The sequence below is a fragment of the Phoca vitulina genome, unplaced genomic scaffold (assembly GCF_004348235.1).
Source record: "Phoca vitulina isolate PV1807 unplaced genomic scaffold, GSC_HSeal_1.0 scaffold89, whole genome shotgun sequence".
Classification (NCBI taxonomy): Eukaryota; Metazoa; Chordata; class Mammalia; order Carnivora; family Phocidae; genus Phoca; species Phoca vitulina.
Genome location: NW_022589792.1, coordinates 640,456 through 657,423, shown reverse-complemented (window position 1 = coordinate 657,423; position 16,968 = coordinate 640,456). Strand labels below are relative to the sequence as shown.

The 16,968-nt window shown below is 40.2% G+C and overlaps 1 protein-coding gene across 1 annotated transcript; it reads left to right on the top strand.

The window, feature by feature from the left end:
• The first annotated feature begins 5,915 nt into the window (after window positions 1–5,915).
• On the top strand, window positions 5,916–15,087 carry ZNF846 (zinc finger protein 846). Its single transcript, XM_032396050.1, is given in 7 exon segments — window positions 5,916–7,075; window positions 7,528–7,616; window positions 8,269–8,395; window positions 8,870–8,956; window positions 12,109–12,191; window positions 12,689–12,758; window positions 12,761–15,087. Coding segments are annotated over 7 exon segments (1,593 nt in total). The 5' UTR covers window positions 5,916–7,005; the 3' UTR covers window positions 13,828–15,087.
• The last annotated feature ends 1,881 nt before the right edge of the window (window positions 15,088–16,968 follow it).

Below are 16,968 nucleotides of genomic sequence, written 5' to 3'. Positions count from 1 at the left end.
TTTTATCAATACGGGTGTTGACTTTTGTTAAAGGCGTCATCAGCATCTATGAAGATAATAATCATATGACTTGTTTTCTTAAATGTGTTGATATGGTATATTATTTAAAGATTCCCTAATAACTAAGCAAACCTTGAATTTCTAGAGTAAATTCCACGTGCTCAAGTTTATTATTTTCTTAATGTGTTTTCATATTCTTTTTTTAAATTTAATTTTGTTATGTTATGTTAGTCACCACGCAATACATCATTAGTTTTTTTTTAAAGATTTTATTTATTTATTTGACAGAGAGAGACACAGCTTGAGAGGGAAAACAAGCAGGGGGAGTGGGAGAGGGAGAAGCAGGCTTCCTGCAGAGCAGGGAGCCCGATGCAGGGGCTCGATCCCAGGGCACTGGGATCGCAACCTGAGCTGAAGGCAGACGCTTAACAACTGAGCCACCCAGGTGTCCCCATCATTAGTTTTTGATGTAGTGATCCACGATTCATTGTTTTCGTATAACACCCAGTGCTCCATGCAGATTTATTCATTTATTAGAGAGAAAGAGTGGGGCAGAGGGAGAAGGAGAGAGAATCTTAAGCAGACTCCCAGCTGAGCCGAGAGCCCGATGTGGGGCTTGATCTCATGACCCTGAGATCACAACCTAAGTGGAAACCAAGAATCAGATGCTTAACTGATTGCACCACTCAGGCACCCCTGTGGCTTCATATTCTTTTGCTAATATTTAACATAGCTCATTTGAATCAATATTCACAAGTAATATGGCTTTGTAATTTTCTATTTTTGTATTCGATCAGGTTTTATATAAATGTTATCTTGCTTCATAAAAGGAATTAGGAAGTTTTTCTGCATTCTCATTGCTCTTAAACAACTTAAGGAGTACTACAAATATCTGAACTTTGAAGGTATAATTCTCCTAACTAAAACACCTGCGCTCACATTTATGGTCCAATGATGCTTGGTGAGGGTGCCAAAACAATTCAGTAGGGGAACAAATAGTCTTTTCAACAAATGGTGCTGGGACAACTGGATATCCATACAACAAAGAATGAAGCTGGATATCTACCTCACACCATATTTGAAAATTACTCAAAATGGATCAAAGAACTAAATGTAAGAGTTAAAAGCATAAAACTCTTAGAAGAAAACATAGTAGTAAATCTTTAGTGACCTTGGATTTGACAGTGGTTCCTTAAATTTCACACCCAAAGCATAAGCAACCAAAGAAAAAAATAGACAAGTTGAAACTTCATCAAAATAAAATTGTTTTGTACTTCAGAGGATATCATAAAGAAGTGAAAAGACAACCTATTTTTTTTTTTTTAGATTTTATTTATTTATTTGAGAGAGAGAGAATGAGAGACAGAGAGCATGAGAGGGAGGAGGGTCAGAGGGAGGAGCAGACTCCCTGCTGAGCAGGGAGACCGATGCGGGACTCGATCCTGGGACTCCAGGATCATGACCTGAGCCGAAGGCAGTCGCTTAACTAACTGAGCCACCCAGGCGCCCGAAAAGACAACCTATTTAATGGGAGATACTATTTGGAAATTCTATATCTGAAAAGGGGCTGACAACTTGAATATATAAAGAACTCTTAGAGTCCAATAATAAAATGGTAAATAACACAACTAAAACATAGTCAAGGATTTGAACGGATATTTCTCCCAAGAAGACATACAAATGGCCAATAAGCACATGCAAAGATACTCAATACCCACTAGTCACCAGGGAAATTAAAATGAAAACTACAATGAAATACTACTTCACATCAACCAGGATGGCTATAATATTAAAAAAAAAAACAAAACAACACTAAATGTTGGACAGGATGAGAAATTGGAACCCTCAAATATTGTAGGTGAGATTGTAAAGTGGTGCAGCCACTTTGGGAAAATAGGTAGTTCCTCTAAAGCTTAAACGTAGTGTTACAATATGACCCAGCAGTTTCCGTCCCAGGCATATATCTAGAAGAAATGAAAATATGTCCACATAAAAACTTGTACGACAGTATTTCATGGCCAAAGAGTGAAAACAACCCACATGTCCACCAACTGATAGGAATAGTATTCATCAATTAAAAAGAATAAAATACTAGGGCATCTGGCTGGCTCAGTCAGAAGAGCATGCAACTCTTGATCTCAGAGTCATGAGTTTGAGCCCCACATTGGGTGTAGATTAAATAAATAATAAAAAAAGAATAAAATACTGATAAATGCTACAAAATAGATTAACCTTGAAAAGTTTACGCTATGTGAAAGGAAATCAGTCACAAAAGACCACACAGTATTTTTCAAAACTTACATGAAATTGTCAGAATAGGCAAATCTATAGAGACAGTAAATAGATTAGTAGCAGCTTAGGGTTGGGGATGGGATGGGGTGTTGGGGGTGGTGAAATTGTTCTAAAACTGATTGTGGTAATGGTTTCACAACTCTGTGAGTATAATAACCACTGAATGAATGTATACTTTAAATGGGTGAATTGTATGTGAATTATGTTCCAATAAAGCTGTTACCACCCCCACTCAGCCAAAAACCAATCCATCTGGGCTTGATGCTCTTTTGTAGTGTTAAGTTCCTATATAACTTTCTATGTTGGTTTGCAATGATATTCTATTTCTAGGTTTTCTGTCTGTTTTTTAGCTTGATATATATTACTGTCTCATTTTTCAGGATATAAACGTTTAAGAATATGAATTTTCCTCTGATCGCTGTTCAAAAAACATCCCATATTATTTATAATAATCAAAAAAGGGGAAGTAACCCAATGTCCATCAACTAATGAATGGATAAATTGTGATACACCCATACAGTGGAATATTATTTAGTAAGAAAAACAAATGAAGTACTGGTACATGCTACAACATGGGTGACCTTGAAAACGTTATGTAAGTCAAAGAAGCCAGACAAAGAAGACCGCATATTGTAATATTTTGTTTACATGAAATGTGAGAATAGGCAAATTCCTAGAGACAAAAAGTAGTTTTTTTTTTTTTTTAAAGATTTTGTTTATTTATTTGAGAGAGAATGAGATAGAGAGAGAGAGCATGAGAAGAGGGAGGGTCAGAGGGAGAAGCAGACTCCCTGCTGAGCAGGGAGCCCGATGAGGGACTCGATCCCGGGACTCCAGGATCATGACCTGAGCCGAAGGCAGTGGCTTAACCAACTGAGCCACCCAGGCGCCCCAAAAGTAGATTAGTTCTTGCCTTGGGCTTGGGGTGAGGTGGGTATTATAGCTAAGAGGGTACTGGGTTTCCTTTTGTGATTATGAAAAGGTACCAAAATTGTGGTGATGGATACACAGCTCCGACTATACTAAAAGCCACTGTATGGTACATTTTAAACGGGTTGATTATGTGCTATGAGAATTCTATCTCAAACAAGACTAAAGGTCTAAAAAGAGGACTGAATGCGCTAGGAGTTCCTTTTGTGGACTAGCAGGATTATCTTCATAAACATGCACAGCGCTACGTGGAGCTGACCCAACATGGAGAAAGACTTGTAGAAAGGCCCTTGGTGAGCTTCCTTGGCCCGGAACCCGGAGGCAAACCCCGCCCACCGCGTCTGTCCCTCTTCCAACTCGGTCCCCTGCGCTCCTCTCGGCTCTCCGGCCCGGTCGCTGTGGACAGCCTGCTCTGGAACCAGGTCCCACCGCCTCCCCCGGCGTCTGGAAGAAGAGGCCGCCACCCGTAACCCGACCCGGATGCTCCTGAGGCTCCGCCCCTTACGCTGACCTCGTATCTGAAACCGGAAGCGGAAGTGCTCGGCGGATAACATCTCACTTCCCGCTCCGCCCTGCGTGGGAGGTAAGTTTTCCGCTCTGTTGGCCCCCTGCGGGGCGCTCAGCGCCGGGGGTCTCGAACTTCCTGGGCTGGTTGGGAATCGCGGCGCTTCCTCCCCGCCGGTCGACCGCGCCCGAGGGACTGCGGCCGCCCCGGTCCCTCCGAGAGCCTCTGTCGGCTCCGCCAGCGCGGGTGGGGGTCGTGGCCATGGCTCGGGGTCCCCGGTGGAGGCAGGGCCTTTTCTCCGTCCGGTGTGCGCCTCTCTTCAAAAGCTGCCACAACAAACACTGTGCCCTTTCTCCAGGGGAGAAACGTGTACGCAGTGGTGGAAAACGGCCGCAGTACCCTCTTCTCACCCGGCGACTGCGGGCGTTCTGGTGAGCACTGGACGGAACTGCTCTGGCTGTGGGCACCCGTTATGGAAGTTTGATGTATTATTCAGGTTACCTTGTTGCACATTGACCATTTGTTAGTATTCTGCATGCGTAGTGGACCTCTTTCTACAACTCTCCATGTGTATAGTTAAATGTTTATGATAAGCTCTTTGAAGGTAAGGAGATGAAAATAATTTGCAGGCATGATATTCGACGTTTAGTACTTGGTTAATTGCCTCACATGTAACAACAAAGGAGTTATGTAATAACTCCTACAAATTAATACCCAGAGTGAAAAATGAGCAAGAGGTTTGGATAGGCTCTTCAATAAAAGAAAAAATGCAAATGGACAACAAATAAATGAAAAAGTGCTTCATTAGCAACCAGAGATTTGGAAATAAAAACCACAGTGTATACTACTGCACACACTAAATGTCTAAAAGTAAAACTAAAAAGAGTGACAGTGCCGGGGCGCCTGGGTGGCTCAATCGTTAAGCGTCTGCCTTCGGCTCAGGTCATGGTCCCAGGGTCCTGGGATCGAGCCCCACATCGGGCTCCCTGCTCCGCGGGAAGCCTGCTTCTCCCTCTCCCACTCCCCCTGCTTGTGTTCCCTCTCTCACTGTCTCTCTGTCAAATAAATAAATAAAATCTTAAGAAAAAAAAAAAAAGAGTGACAGTGCCAAGTGTTTTAAAGTGTATCGACTAACTTACACACCAGTAACACACACACATGTCCACCAATTGAACATAAACAGTATTTGTAACATTTTTTTTTCTTTTTTTGAGGATTTTATTTATTTATCAGAGAGGGGGACAGAGCGAGCCCAAGCAGGGGGAGCAGCAAGCAGAGGGAGAAGCAGGCTTCCCGCTGAGCAAGGAGCCTGATGCGGGACTCAATCCCAGGACCCTGGGATCATGACCTGAGCCAAAGGTGGACGCTTAACTGACTGAGCCACCCAGACATCCTTATTTGTAACATCATTATTTGAAATATCCCTAAATTGGAAATAACCCAAAGTGGATCAAGGGACAGGCGGATGAATTGTGGCATATATTTTTTGTGGCATACTCTTTAGTAAAAGGAAGGAGCACAGATGCAACTTGGATGAACGTCACAAACATAATGTCTAATGAAAGAAGCCAGACATAAAAGAATGCATGCTGTTTGATACTCTTTAAAATTCGAAAACAGGCAGAACACTCTAAAGTGTCAGGATAGTGGTTGCAGTTGGGAGGCATGGAGTGAGTGATTTGGAAAAGAGACAAGGAATATGTCTGAGATGCTGGATTTGGATATACTCTATTTCTCAACCTGAATGATGGTTATAAGGGGCTGTTCATTTCTTAATTCCTCATTGAGATTTTTATTCATGATTGCCTCCCTTAGTTGTAAGTATGCTGTAATTTAATAAAAGAAGTTCGAGAAATGGATCTAAGCATTCTACTTCATAAGGTTGAGCAAGAAATACAGAAGTAGAAGAAAATGTACTGAATGAATAAAAATAAAACTAATGATGGAAAAAAGTAGTAATAAGAAAAGGTGAAAAGATGCATGATATATTTGTATACTAGTCTTTGTGGTTAACTGTGAGATAATATGGAAAGCCTTCGGTTTCAACATAAAAAAAAAAAACCTGGGATACCTGGGTTGCTCAGTCAGTTAAGCCTCTGCCTTCAGCTCAGGTCATGATCCAGGGGTCCTGGGATTAAGTCCCGAATTGGGCTCCTTGCTCGCAGGGAGCCCCCTTCTCTCTCTGCCTGCCACCCCTCCTGCTTGTGCTCTCTCTCTCTTTGACAAATAAATAATATCTTTTTTAAAAAACAAAAAACCCAGTGACATGATTCAGAAGCTGTTGGAGTGGCTAACATAAGTGTATTTTGAGTTTTTGTAAAATTATGGTATTTCAAGTTTGGATGTCTTGGGGTCAAACTTTGGACACTTTTTAAGTGAGGTATAAATTATCACAGTCCTCTGAAGTGATTATTTCCCTATTCTGTCTTTATCCTACCTTTAACTAGCCTTGTTTCTGTATCAGGAATATATTTGTATATGTGCAGTACTCCTTATACTTTAATGGGATTGATTCTTTAACTATACTGCTCATCACCAACTGATAATTATCTGTTTATTACCGGCATTGCCCGATTGAACTGTGAGATCCCTAAGAACTGTTCCCTCCTCTTTGCCCAGTACCTGGCCTGGCAGAAGGAAGGCCCTTACTAAATATTTGCTGACTGAATGAAGGAGTAAGAGACAGAAGGAGGCAAAGGTTCTAAATCCAACCAAGTTCCAGCAGGGGGTGCTCAGAAGGACTTCTCATTTCATAAAATCTTGTGTATTTCTCATTTCTATTATGCCTAGCAGAGGATGTGGACTGAATTCTGGTCATCTGAGGAATAACAACCACCACAGGAGATAAGGCTTTTGCCATACCAACATGTGTCTGCCTGGCTTACCTTTCCTAACGGGTGATTTGAGACAGTTATTAATACTGTGTGAACCTACATTTTCTCAGTTATTAAATGACAGTTATTAATACCCAATTTGGAGGGTTGTTAGGGCAACTAAAGGAGTTTATATTTGTAGAGCTACTAACAGTGCTCAGTAAATAGAGGTTGGTATTAATATTTGCATGGTAGGATATTTGACAGTTTTTAATGGCTGTCACATGTTTTATCTGCACAGAGATGGCTAAAGAGTGATGTTTGATGATTGAGGAAAAATGTCTATTGCTTAATGATGGATATTGTGAACCGGTTACCCAGACACTCCAGTAGTCAAAGAGAAATTGAGATCAACCTCTTAATTTAAACTCAAAAGCTTCTCTGAAGTGGTCTTCTGAGCAAGAAATGGAATATTTTGGAAATTCTCACTATCAGATTCACAGGATGGCAGCCCTTGATGTGAATCAGGTGTGTGGTGAGTCCTTGTTGATGCTTCTTTTCATATAGTTCCATCACAAATGGCAGATCCAGTGCTCAGTGCTCAGGGGCTGAGTGATCATGCAGTAGACCATAGAAGAGCGACTGAAATGAGCAGAGCATGTACAAGTCAGGCTCCTGGGATTTGGGAGGCAGGAAGGTGTGTGTGCTTTTTGAGGGGGTAACATGTTCATGAATTCTGTTGTGTGAGATAGCTCTGTCTCTCTGTACTGTAATTTGTGTAACTCTAAATTGGAATATTTAACCTGTGCCTCATGGGTAGCAAGATCCAGAAAACCATTTTCTTGCTACAGGTAACTGAGAGCACTTTGCCCGTTTATGGAATTAGTGTGTTTGTGGTATGTTCTGTGCCTGGTGTGGAATAGCTTATAGGCATGTGATTATTGGAACTGGATTGGCTTCAGAGTTCATGGCATTCTTCTCTCTGAGGTCATCTTTCTTGGGACCCTTACTGTCTTCATGAGGGGAAAATTGAGGAGGCAAGGATGGTGGCTGGGTTACTGATGAATTCTTCTCAGGTAAGTGGAAAGTTGACCTTTCTGCAGAATGTCAGGCTTATTTGTTGGGTAGTCATTTCTCCTTGTAATGTCCCCAGGCTTCTTATAGCAATTAATGACTCTGCTTAAGGAGTGAGTCTCGGGTCAATTTCTCCAGGACTCATGCCATCTCAGAATATATAGGGATTACACTAATCCTCAAGATTATATGATTCTTTTATCTCAATATTCATTAATTCTTTCTGATCCTCAGTCATGCTTGTTGGCTTATCGTTTTGTGGAGTGGTATGATAGATACCGAGGAATGATACGAAGGTATCTAATCCCATGGAATGTGTGTGTTACTGTGGAAATAATTCACCTGTTAGAAGATTTTACAGTGTTTGCATTGTGTTCAGTGCTAACTACAGCCTATAAGTAGAGGAGGAATAAAGCACGAATAGCCCACAGTCAAGTTGTGATAACATAAATGTAGTCATGTGTCAGTGATGCTGGTAAGTCCATGTGACTGGCTGTGGTCACCAGGCAGCATCTGAACCTAGAGAGGAGAAGAGGTCTGGGCCCAGGAGTACCATAGGCTTCTGGTCTACCTGCTTCAGTCCCTCATGCATCTTCCTGAGAACCTCAAAGAAGATGGTGGTTAACTGAAGCCAGCATGTATTTGATGGTTTAGCACTTAGTGACCTTCGAGGATGTGGCTGTGAACTTTACCCAGGAGGAGTGGACTTTGTTGGATCAAACACAGAGAGATCTCTACAGAGATGTGATGCTGGAGAACTACCAGAATCTCATTATACTAGGTAAGGCTGGAATCATTTCTTCATGAATGTTATGAATGTTACGAAATGAATGTTTCTTAAGTATCTTTGCTGTCAAATGGGAATAGTGTGGTAAACAAGACAGACGTAATCCCTGGCCTCAGGGGCCTTACTATGTAGAGGATTCCCTGTGAAAATGAAGATCTGTCTAAATAAATGACTTTATTCCTTTTAGGGACTGAAAACCTTAGGATTTTAAATGTGTGTAGAGGCTGGACATGATTTTCAGGTCTTAGAGCTCTCTAGTCATTTGAGGACACAGAAAGAACGTACTTATATTTTTGTTCCTTTTAGAATAGTTTTATTGCATCGATTTAAAATTTCGTGTGATTATTTTGCTGTTCGTAAAGTGAGACTTCACTGTCTACAGAAACCCTGAAGCTAAAGTGTTGGTTCCTATCCAAAGAGCCGTGTTTCATGTCTTGCAAGGTCCACTTTATATATTTTTCCTGTAAGCAGGATACGAATCATGCAAACCTGATCTCAACTCTTCAATGGGAGGAGCAGAAGAGCTGAGGACAGAAGGGAGAGGAATTCTGCAGGGTAAGTTCATGCCTGGGAAAGGTGCCATACATTTGGAAATGCCACTTGGCAGACTTTCAAAGGTACACTCTTTTTCTGAGAAGGCTGAAGTCATTCGGTTTCTGAGTTTGCTTAGGAACCTTCAACTCTCTTTACCTTTAAATTTCCATTGATTGCAACCTTTCCTGTTCTCCCAGAAAGATCCGTCTGACTCAATTGAAAATTTCATTACTTGCAGATAGCTCATTTTACAGTACTTTCTATCTTGTTTTCCTGATTCTATCAGTGTTTTTTTGTTTATGGTTAGCCTTAGTTTTCCAGAGTATTAAGCCTTGTACATTGCCTACAATTTCAGCACCATACCCTTTATCATTGCCAAACTCCTAACAAGCCAAACTCCTAACAAGCCAAACTCTGTGTAGTCCAATTTCCCTTTTGTTTCAACCTTTTATCTTATTTCATGCATATTTAGACATAAGTATGTGCCATATATATTTTTTTAGAGATAAAATACACAAAAATTAACCATTTTAGTGGGTATGATTCATTGGTATTGAGTACATTCAGTGTTGTGCAACCATCACCTCTTTTTAGTTCCAAAATATTTTCATCACTTGAAAAGGAAACCCTGTAACCATTAAGCAGTCAGCCTCCCTACCACTAATCTACTTTCTAATCTACAGGTTTGCCTATTCTGTACATATCAAATAGAATCATATAAAATTCAGTTTCATGACTATAACTTATTACCTAGAAATAGAATTGTGAGGGCATATGGTCATTTTATGTTTAACTTGTTAAGGATTACCAAACTATTTTACACAGAAGCTGTACCATATTATATTCCCTCTAGCAGTCTAGAAGTTACTCCACATCCTTGCCATCACTTCTTTCTTCCTTCCTCCCTCCCCCCTTTCTTTTTTTTTTTTTCTTTTTTCTTTTTAATAGTAACCATCCTAGCAGGTATGAAGTGGTATTTTACTGTGGTTTTGATTTGCATTTCCCTAAAACAAATGATGTTGGACATCTTTTGTGTGCTTGTTGACCATTTCCATGTCTTTGGAGAAATGCTGATTCAAGTTCTTTGCCCATTTTTTACATTGGGTTGTTTGTTTCGTTGTTGTTGAAGCATAGGCGTTCTTTCTGTACTCTAATAGTGGACCCGTATCACATGGATGATTTGCAAATATTTTCTCCCATTTTTGGGGTTATCCTTTTGCTTTTTTGATAGTGTCCTTTGATGTACATTTTTAATTGCAGTGGGGTCCAGTTTATCTTTGTTTTCTTTGGTGCTTTTGATGTCATATCTAAGAATAGATAGATCGGACACTGTCAAATCCAATGTTCTGAAGGCTTACACCCTTGTTTTCTTCTAAGAGTTTTTATAGGTTTAGCTTTTACACTGGGTTTTTGATCCGTTTTGAGTGAATTTGTGTATATGGTGTGAAGTAGGGGTCCCATTTGATTCTACTGCATAGAAATATCCAGTTATCCTAGCACTGTGTGTTGAAGAGACCGTTCTTTCCCCCATTGGATGGTCATGGCATGCTTGTTGAGAATATATTGATTCTAGATGTATGGGTTTTTTTTCTGGATTCTCTTTTCTATTCAGGTACATGTCTATCTTTTTGCCTATACTACACATTTCTGATATTGTACTTTTTGGCTCCAGAATTTTTTTAAAAAGATTTTATTTATTTATTTGACAGAGAGAGAGAGAGAGCGAGCAAAAGCACGGGGAGTGGCAGGGGGAGAGGGAGAAGCAGGCTCCCCGCTGAGCAGGGAGCCTGATGCGGGGCTCGATCCTAGGACCCTGGGATCATGACGTGGGCCACCCAGCTGCCCCTTGGCTCCAGAATTTATTTGGTTCTTTTTTGTAATTTCTGTCTCTTATTTGACAATCTCTTAAGTGAAACATAATTCTTCTAGTTTCCTTTAATTCTTTGTCTATGGTTTCTGTTAGCTTTTTGGGTGTGTTGAAACAGATTGATTTAAACTTACTAGTAAGTCCAATGCTTTGGCCTTCAGGAACAATTTGTATTAATTTTTTTATTGTTCCATTGCATACCTCATATGTTTTAGTTGGGAATGTAAATTTTAGATACCATAATGTGGCAGTTTGAAAATCTGATTCACCCCCTCCCTGGGTTTGTTGTTGCTGCTTGTTGTGTATTGTTGGTGTTTGTTTAGTGGCTTTTATAAATTGTTTTTGTATGTTCTGCCTTCTTTTTAGTGCAGTCCCTGAAACCTGTGTTCTATTAGTTTAGTGGTCACCTTAGAGTGACAGAAATTCCTTAAATACTGGAGCCAAGAAAAGAAAACTAAAATATTCTTTTAGTTTTTGTTGATTGGCTGTGTGTTGGGCCACTCCTTCAGTGTTTAGCTAGACCATCTACAACTCTTCCTTAGCCTTCCATTCCTGGCTGAAGGTCAGCCAGAGGTGAAAGTTTTGAGTCCTCTCCGGCCTTTCTCAGCATGCATCCAGCCCCCAGTGTGCTTGTGGACTTCTTGATTCCCTGGTAAACACTCGAGCTTTTATTTACGCACATATCAACATTCCCAGTCTGTTCCTTCTAAGGCTTTTCAGGCTGTCTTTCATTTGTCCCAAAGGCTTTTCCTTTCCTTGGACTGCTGTGGGCAACACTTTGCCTTTAGACACTTTCATCAGTAGTTGTCTGAGATGCTGCCTTGCTCCTGGGAACTCTCTGAGTTGGGTGAGATAAAGGCACACGCTTGCAGCGGTGATACTCGAGGAAGCTGCCAGGCAGATGGAAACACAATGGCAGTTCTTCAGCAAAGTCCATAGTGCTCCTTTCAGCACTTGTAACTTGCTCAGGGATGCATCCTGTTGTCTACATGGCTGCCGGTGATCTGGAGAGGGGGGGTGGTAGGTGGGTAATTAAAATGCCTCAGCACTCTCTTGGTGAACTATAGTTGCTTCTTTCTTCCATAAGTGTTCCCTTGGTGGTTGTAAGTTTTTGACTAGGTTCTAAAGTTCTGTAATAGTTGATTTTGATAGGTTTTGTAAGCTTGTTAGTTGTTTTCTGATGGGAAGGAGTCCTGGAGTTCCCTACTTCACCATATTTTGTGGTGTCATTCTCTGTGCCATATGCTTTTAAACAATTTTAGCCCAGGATTTTTCTCCAAAACTAAATTTTTCCACTTTTTTTCAGAATTGGATTTGCAGCTCAAAACCAAAGGTTCCACATCCCTTCAAGATATTTCTTTGGAAAAAACATCAAATGGAATACAATTGGTAAGATCTCCAAAAGTAATCCCTTTCTTCCACACCTGGACCAGAAGTACACAATCCATGTGAATTATATGAAATAAATGTCACTTACCCAAAGAAAGCACAATCTGTGAAGAGATTCTTTGAATATCAAGAATTTGAGGAGCACTCTAAACCTACTTCAAACCCGTTTCTCCTCAGAGATCCACATAAATATAACTCAGATGTCCAGTTTTTGATGCACTGGGATTTAGTCAGAATAATTTAGGTTTTAAATGACTTAGTATGAATAATTACCAGAAGATACTCTGTGAAAGTAGAATATAATTCAGGGCCCTAGCCTCAGAGTCTGTTCAACTTAACTCAAAAACAGGGCAGGAACTCTGTACACTTAAATGGAAATGGAAAAAACACTTCAATTATGATGATGTTTCCAATGCATAAAAGTTGTGATGAGGGAGAAATTCTGTTATAGTGCGTGTGGAAAAGTCTTTAGTTATCACTTAAACCTTAATCAACAGGAGAGAAGCAATGCTGGAGGGAAGCGATATGGCTCTCACCTGTATGGAAGAGCATTTAGTGGGCACTTATTTATACTCACAGTAGACAGAAAACTTCTAAGGGTAATCAGAATGGGAAAGCCTTTAAAAAGAACTTTATTTGTACTTTGCTCAAGGAAATCCCTGTTGGGGAGAAAACTTCTGAGAGTGTTCAACATGATAAAGCCTTTTGTCAGCTTTCAAATCTTACTGGGCACAAGAAAACTCAGACACGAGGGAAAGTGTGTGAATGCAAAGACTGTCAGAGAACTTCTGTTGATCAGTCATCCCTTAAGATACACATGAGACACCACACTGGAGAAAAACCATATGAATGTAAAGAATGTGGGAAAGCCTTTCCTCATTCCTCATACCTTACAGATGATAGACGAATTCACAGTGGAAAAAAGCCCTATGTATGCATGGAATGTGGGAAAGCCTTTACTCGATCGACAGGACTTATTTTACACATGCGAATTCACACTGGAGAAAAACCATATGAATGTAAGGAATGTGGCAAAGTTTTTATTCACTCTTCATACCTTACAAAACATGTAAGAATTCACAGTGGAGAAAAGCCATATTTATGTAAGGAGTGTGGGAAAACGTTCACTCGTTCCTCAGGACTTGTCTTACACGTGCGAACACACACTGGAGAGAAACCCTATGTATGTAAGGAATGTGGGAAAGCCTTTAATAATTCTTCAATGCTCAATCAGCATGTAAGGACACACACTGGAGAGAAGCCATATGAATGCAAGCAATGTGGGAAAGCTTTCACTCAGTCTTCAGGCCTTACCACACATTTAAGAACTCACACTGGAGAGAAGGCCTATGCATGTAAAGAATGTGGGAAAGCTTTTGCTCGTTCTACAAATCTTAATATGCACATGCGAACGCATACTGGAGAAAAGCCCTACAAATGTAAAGAATGTGAGAAAGCCTTTAGATACTCCACATGCCTTAATATTCACATGCGAACTCACACTGGAGAGAAACCATATGAATGTAAGGAATGTGGGAAAACCTTCGCTCAATCTTCGGCACTTGCTAAACATTTAAGAACTAAGGCATGTGAAAAAACCTGTAAGTGTTCTTCAGACCTTAGTATTCACATCTAAACTCATCTGGATAAAGTACCTTATGAAAGTAAAGAATGTGTGAGAAATCTTTACTCATTTTTCATCCTTACATGATAGGAACTTTCTGGGGCAGAATTCCCATTCATATAAGGTATATGGGAGGGCAGTAATTGTTCCTACTTTACAGAATGTGTAAGAACTCACACTTGAGAGAACCTTCCAGTTATAAGGTATGTGGGAGAGCCTTTTTGTTACTGTTCTAAACATTAATTTTACATATCTAAAATTACTGTGAAAGTCAGGGGTGCCTGGCTGGCTCAGTTGGTAGAGCCGGTGACTCTGATCTCAGGGTTGTGAGTTCGAGCCCCACTTTGGGCATAGAGATTACTTACAGATAAATAAGAAACTACTGTAAAAGTGATGTGAAGGTAAGAATGAGATACAGCCTTAAAATACGACCACATGCTTTGATAGCACGTGATAACTCATACTAGGGATAGATCATTTGTATGTAAGGAATGTGGTAAAACCTTCGTGCCAAGGCCTTAATATCCACATGAGACTTCATACTGGTATAAAACCCTACAAATGTCAAGGATCCAGGAAGACCTACAGTTGTTTCTTATATCTTTTAAGAACTCAACATTTAAAAAAACAGTGGAGAGATTTCTGTGGGAAAGCTTCGGGAAATCTTTTAGAAATTCTTGATTGCTTCATGTGCAAGGAGACTCATGAATGTAAGAAATGTTGAAAATTGTTCAGGTGTTAATGGGTAAGTCACAACACGCAGTGAAGAGAAACCTTATGATGGTAAGATATATGGGAAAACATAGCCCCGTATGTTAACATTCTTTGGTAATCTCACAGAGGCAGAAAATGTTATGAATATTAGAAATAATGGGTATGCCTTTATGTGTGTATGTTTGTATGTGTTTATTTTTTGGCTTTTGACCCTTAGTAAAAATAATCCACACTGGAGAGAAATAGTGGTTGTAGGGTACATGGGAAATGGTGTATCCATCTTATACATCTTACTCTACATGTGAAAACCCACCCTGGAAAGAAGCTGAATGAATGTAAAAATGTGGGTATGATTTTTGGTAAATACACATCCCTTAAGAGACACAAAATACTCACTGAAAGAATGAAGTATGAATGAGAGGAATTTGGGGAAGTTTTCAGGTATTGCTCTTCACTTACTGTACACAAGAGAATTCTTCCTGGAGGTCATATTGAAATAAATGACATAAATGCAATTGCCTTTCTGTGTGTTTCCTTCTCAAGGAAAGCAGCTAGCGCCTTTATTTTTTGTGGTGGTTTTGTATTACAAAGTTTTAGTTGCTTTTAAAGATACTCTAGGGACGCCTGGGTGGCCCAGTCGGTTAAGCGTCTGCCTTCGGCTCAGGTCATGATCTCAGGGTCTTGGGATCGAGTCCCGCATCGGGATCCCTGCTCACCGGGGAGTCTGTTTCTCCCTCTCCCTCTGTCTCTTCCCCCTGCTCATGCTCTCTCTCTCAAGTAAATAAATAAAATCTTTAAAAAAAAAAAAAAAAAGATACTCTAAGTAAAATTTTTTGCAATATTATACTCATTTCATATAATGGTGTTTTCATTATGGTTCACATCTAAAGACTTCCGCATATATATGTCTTCATTGAATTATATGAGATATTTGGAACTTTATTTGGCAATGTAAGAGCATTTTTAAAAAGATTTTATTTATTTGACAGAGCAGGGGAAGCAGCAGGTAGAGGGAGAGGGAGAAGTAGGCTCCCTGTGGAGCAGGGAGCCCAATGTGGGGATCGGTCCCAGGACCCTGGGATCATGATCTGAGCCAAAGGCAGACACTTAACTGACTGAGCCACCCAGGCGCCCCTCTAAGAGCATTTTTAAAAATATATTTGTTTATTTTGAAAGAGAGCGTGCACGTGAGCTGGGGGAGGGACAGAGGGAGAGAATCTTTCAAGCAGACTCCCTGCTGAGTGCAGAGCCCCACACGGAGCTCAATCTCATGACCCATGAGATCATGACCTGAGCTGAAACGGGGAGTTGGACACTCAACTGACTGAGCCACCCATGTGCCCTCGCAATGTAAGAGCATTTTATCATGTTTTTAGGTACTGCTTTCTAGTGTATTTGCAAGTGGGTCATAAAATGGGGCTCTTCATATTATTTGATATAGGACAATTCTTGCTTTCTATGGCAAGTAGTATTTAGTCATCACAATATTCCTTGTCCCTTATAAATAGAATCCAGATTATCTCCAGGCACATAGTTAAAAAAAAAATCATTCCTACTTCTCAGGTTTCCTTGGGGAAGACTATATTTCATAATCCTGGCTAATAAGAAGTAGGCAGAAGACATCAGTGTGCATTCTGGGAAAGTTTTTAAAAAGGGGACAGTCTCCAATGGCTTTTTCTCTTCAAGGATTGCTCTTCATTCTTTCTCCTTCCTTCCTGGAAGTCAGGTACATTCCTATAGTTTAGATGATACATTGTGTACTATGAGGACAAAAGCTACAGACAAATAAGGTATGGCTGAAAAACACAGAGATGTTTTCTGCTTGTAGTATTGCACCAGCCATTGGACTGCTTATGTGTAGACTTCTTGGTAGCTGAAAAAAGCTTATCAGGCTGAGCACTTATATTTCAGATTCATCAGTGTATAGATGGCACTTAAAACCATTCAATTAGATAATTTCAGCTGAGGATTGGCAAGCCCTGGGAGTCAACTTTGGCAGTTGGGAGTCATGGGAGGAAGTACTGACTGAATTGAGAAGTAGTGGCCGATGAAATAGCAATAGAATTAAGATTGGTGTCCATGAATCCAAGGCAAGGAGCAGCGACTGATCCACTATACCAAATGCTGATTTGGGTGAGTTGAATGAGGATGGGATTTAACCATAAAAGTCACTGAGGACCTTTTTCAAAAGCTGGCTTTATAGAACAGCATGTGCCAAGGTCTTTTTGCAATAGATTTCTGAGAAATTAGTATATACATTGTCCATCCTATTCTACCCTATCCATTCTATCCTAAATATAGATACTTCTCTTTGACCTCACAATCTGTACCTTAATATTCTAGCTTTACATTGTGTTATTAGTTTACTATTGCTGCTATAACAAACTACCAAACAATGCCATAAAACAACTAAAATTTTACTACCTTACAGTTTTGGAG